At 45.5% G+C, this 4210-nt stretch overlaps 1 protein-coding gene across 1 annotated transcript; it reads left to right on the forward strand.

Moving 5' to 3' along the window:
• Nucleotides 1-304: 304 nt before the first annotated feature.
• On the forward strand, nt 305-3811 carry SARC_13223 (hypothetical protein; the record flags this gene model as incomplete). Its single annotated transcript, XM_014292651.1, has 7 exons — nt 305-379; nt 770-881; nt 1240-1373; nt 1922-2158; nt 2819-3008; nt 3227-3444; nt 3579-3811. Coding segments are annotated over exons 1-7 (1164 nt in total), but the record flags the coding sequence as incomplete, so codon positions are not given.
• Between the last annotated feature and the right edge of the window lie 399 nt (nt 3812-4210).

The following is a 4210-nucleotide window of genomic DNA, read 5'->3' on the forward strand; positions in this document are numbered from 1 at the left end:
TATGTGTGTGTGTGTGTGTGTATGTGTGTTTGTAAATATTAATATATTCAATTTATTATATATATATATATATATATATACTCTCTGTTGGTCGATTATTTGTAATTTGGTTCAACGGTGCCTAGTCAACTATGATCGGAAAATGAACACACTGTGTACGCTATTTCTAGTATATCACCATTCTTACACTCACCCATACCCTATAACTCTAAACCCTACAACCCTACAACTTCTTCTCTGTATTCAGTTGATGAGACCTTCAAGAACGCTCGCCCTGAGGGAGGGATCTACGAAGACAGCAAGAAGGAAAAGGAGACCAAACGCCGAGACGAGAAGCGAATGGCCCGTCTAGAGGAAAAGCTCAACATCAAGGACGAGTGTATGTGCTTATATGTATACTGATTGTAGACTGAAAGTATTAGAGTGCTTATATGTTTACTGGTTGTAGGCTGAAAGTATTAGAGCAGAAGCTCAGCATCAAAGACGAGTGTATGTACTTATATATATACTGATTATAGACTGAAAGTATTAGAGTGCTTATATGTATACTGGTTGTAGGCTGAAAGTATTAGAGGAGATGCTCAACATCAAGGACGAGTGTATGTGCTTATATGTATACTGATTGTAGGCTGAAAGTGTTACAGACACTCATGGTCCACTGCACATCTTATTTCATCTTAAATGCTATTATCTTATTTCGTCATATGTCCTGTCTAACACCTTTATTCCGTCATACATTGTTTTATTATTTTGTCATGTGTAATTTTAGGGGAGTGGTTGAACCACGACAAGACTCTGCGTGAGCAAGGGGCTGGAGAGAACGACTCAGTGCGTCTGCGCAAAAAGTTCTTCTTTTCCGATCAAAACGTCGACCGGAACGAGTGAGTGATGTGACATAACAGTTGTGAGTGGTGTTGTATATGTATCATTGAATGGTTTAATATTTGATATATAAGAGTGAGTGCTGTTGTATGGTTATCATTTTTTCTATATAAGAAGTTCTTCTTCTCCGATCAAAACGTCGACCGAAACGAGTGAGTGGTGTAACACAACAGTTGTGAGTCGTCAGTAGCAGTGTAAGCTTGTCGTTAGACGGTTCAATAGTAGTACGAGTATATAACAAGTACGCAAACCCCTCGTCAATCTGTAGTCCCCAGGATCTGGGAGCTTATCCCCCCGCATTTTAACCCCCTAAAACCCTAAAACCCTAAAACCCTGGTTCGTACTCTCTACCCCCAGTCCTGTGCAGCTCAATTTGATGTACGTACAAGCACGCGACGATATCCTTAAGGCGGCTCACCCGTGCACCGCTGACGAGGCCCTTCAATTCGCTGCGCTGCAATGCCAAGTGCAACTAGGCGATCACAACCCAGGTGAGATAATGCTTCACCCGCTGCTACATGCTGTGTGGGGGTGAATGTGTGTGTGCATGGTTAGTTATTACATACTGTGTGTGGGTGTGAATGTGTGTGAGGGTGGATGTATTTGTGCATGATTAGTTGTTTCATACTGTGTGTGTGTGCGTGAATGTGTGTGTGTGTGCATCACTGGCTGCTGTCTGCTGTGTGGAAGTGTGTATGTATGTACATGACTATGTAAGGTTTTAACCCTAAACCCTAGTTGCCATATACAGTGTGTGTGTGTAAATGTACGTAGGGCTACTTTGTCGGATACCTGTGGCACCAGTTGCCACATACTATGTGTGTCCATGTACCCACACACACTTACACACTCAGCCTACGCGGTACCACATTGTGTACTGCAACCTCCAACCAATACCCGACACATGACCACGCACGCACAAACCACACACCCACAACACATGCACACACACAACACCCACCACCCAACACACACAACACCCAACACACAACACACAACACACACAAGACCTCACACCCCTCTCTCCTCACACGCACAGACACGCACAAAGCCGGGATCATGGACTTCAAACAATACCTACCCAAGGGCAGCACAGACATCAAGAAGTCCGAGACACGCATCGCCAGCGAACACCGTAAGCTCAAGGGGATGACTGAGCTCAATGCAAAGTACCGGTACATCCAGCTGTGTCGGTCGCTGAAGACTTACGGCATGTCCTTTTTCTTGGTTAAGGAGAAGGTCAAGGGCAAGAACAAGCTGGTGCCCCGGCTGCTGGGTATGTGCGTACAGGCGTGTTTAGGTATATGGTAGGTATGTGGATATAGGAGTGTGTAGGTATGTGGTAGGTATGTGGCTACAGGAGTGTGTAGGTATATGGTAGGTATGTGGGTACAGGCGTGTGTAGGTATATGGTGAGTATATGGGTACAGGCATGTGGAGATATATAGTAGGTATGTGGCTACAGGAGTGTGTATGTATATGGGCAGAAACGTGTGTATAGAAATCCGGTGGTGATGTATAAACGCGTACGCTCTGTTGCTGAACGTACTCAGATATGTTGGGGTATCTGGCAGAGTTTGTCTGTGTAGGGTTAACTGAGGCTCGTTCCCCACGAACTAGGTGTGTGGGTGTTTTACGTTTACGTTTTAGAGTGGTCTGTTCCTACAACACAAACGTATATTCCAGGCAAGAATTTAGAAATTATCTAGAGGCGTACTGAAATGTTTGTATTATACGCGTGTACGGTTATAGCTGGCAGGTGAAGATGTCTTATGGCGCATGCATCGAATGCGTTAAAGTGCTCGGATATACAGGGATGTCCTCTAGAGTTTGTATGTTTGCTTGCTACTGTATCAAAACAAATTGCACACGTACACACGTACGCACATACACATACGCACAAACAAAACTCTCACACGTACTGTATTCTACGTAGGCGTGTCTCGTGACTCCATCATGCGCGTGGATGAACACACCAAAGAGGTGATCAAGACATGGCCCCTATCGACTGTGCGGCGGTGGGCAGCCTCTCCCACCAGTTTCACATTGGACTTTGGGGACTACTCACAGGAGTACTACAGCGTGCAGACTACCGAGGGCGAGCAAATCTCGCGCCTGATTGCTGGGTATGTGCCTGTGCTTGGTGGTCACACGACGCAAATATAGATATATATATATATATATATATATATATATGTGTGTGTGTGTGTGTGTGTGTATAGATAAGTGATAAATACATGCTTGTTTGCATCATTGCGGAATGTGTGTATATATACAATACCACAGTAGTACAGCACATACACCATCCACACTATACAGTCTCCCCATCCTCCTACCCTCCCAGATACATTGACTTTATCCTCAAGAAGAAGAAGGAGTCTGAGTACCGGCCCATGAATGATGAGGGTAGTGGTGTGACGTTTACGGACAATATTGCACCTGGGCAGGGCTCCGCAGTACAGTACCTCAACAGCAACATTGGGCGCGCCACGGAGACCAATGTGGGCCGTGTGGGAGTGGTCAAGGGCACACGCAACGGTGTGGCCCAGATCAGCCGAGATGGTAGGTAGATTCTAAATATGGTAGTAGGTAGGAAGATTCTAAATATGGTGGTAGGTATATAGAGCGAGCGTTGTAGCAGCTACACTGAGACTACTGCAGAGCGTAACATAACACACCATCACATCACCCCACAGGCTACCAACGCTCTCTGACCACCCACCGCAACACCAACCGCCTCATGCTCAAGGACTCGGCCGAGAACGACCCCGAAATGGCCCTAATTAAGGCCGAAGACGACTTCTTTATGGCTCGAGCCAATCTCGAGGGCAACCTGACCTCAGGACACGCGGTGATTAATGCGTGCAGCTCAGACCTACAGAACGCCACTTCACTGCCACCACTGGGCTCTGATGTCGCTTCGTACCAGGTAGGTAAAAATAAAACCCTAAACCCTAAACCTTAGAACTCTAAGTGCTGTATAAACACTTATTTCCCTTACCTGCGGATCTCAAACCCTGCACACGTTTAGTACTTGTCTTCCGGTCATATCATCCCAAACACGCTTACTATTACTGTCCTACTTAGTATTATTCTCTATCACACGCCTCGTGGAAAAACATGTCTACTTATTCGCTTATACACACTCGGCTGATGTTGTGTTGTTGTTTTTGATCGCAGTGGAAGAAGCAAACAATGGAAGTCAATGCAGTTAACGCCGCCGCACAGCTAGCATCACTCTCTGCCACCACAGCCAACATCATGATGCTCACGGGTAGGTTTTACCCGTACACACACACACACATATATATATATGTATATATATATA

The sequence above is a fragment of the Sphaeroforma arctica genome, assembly GCF_001186125.1.
Source record: "Sphaeroforma arctica JP610 unplaced genomic scaffold supercont1.3036, whole genome shotgun sequence".
Taxonomy (NCBI): domain Eukaryota; class Ichthyosporea; order Ichthyophonida; genus Sphaeroforma; species Sphaeroforma arctica.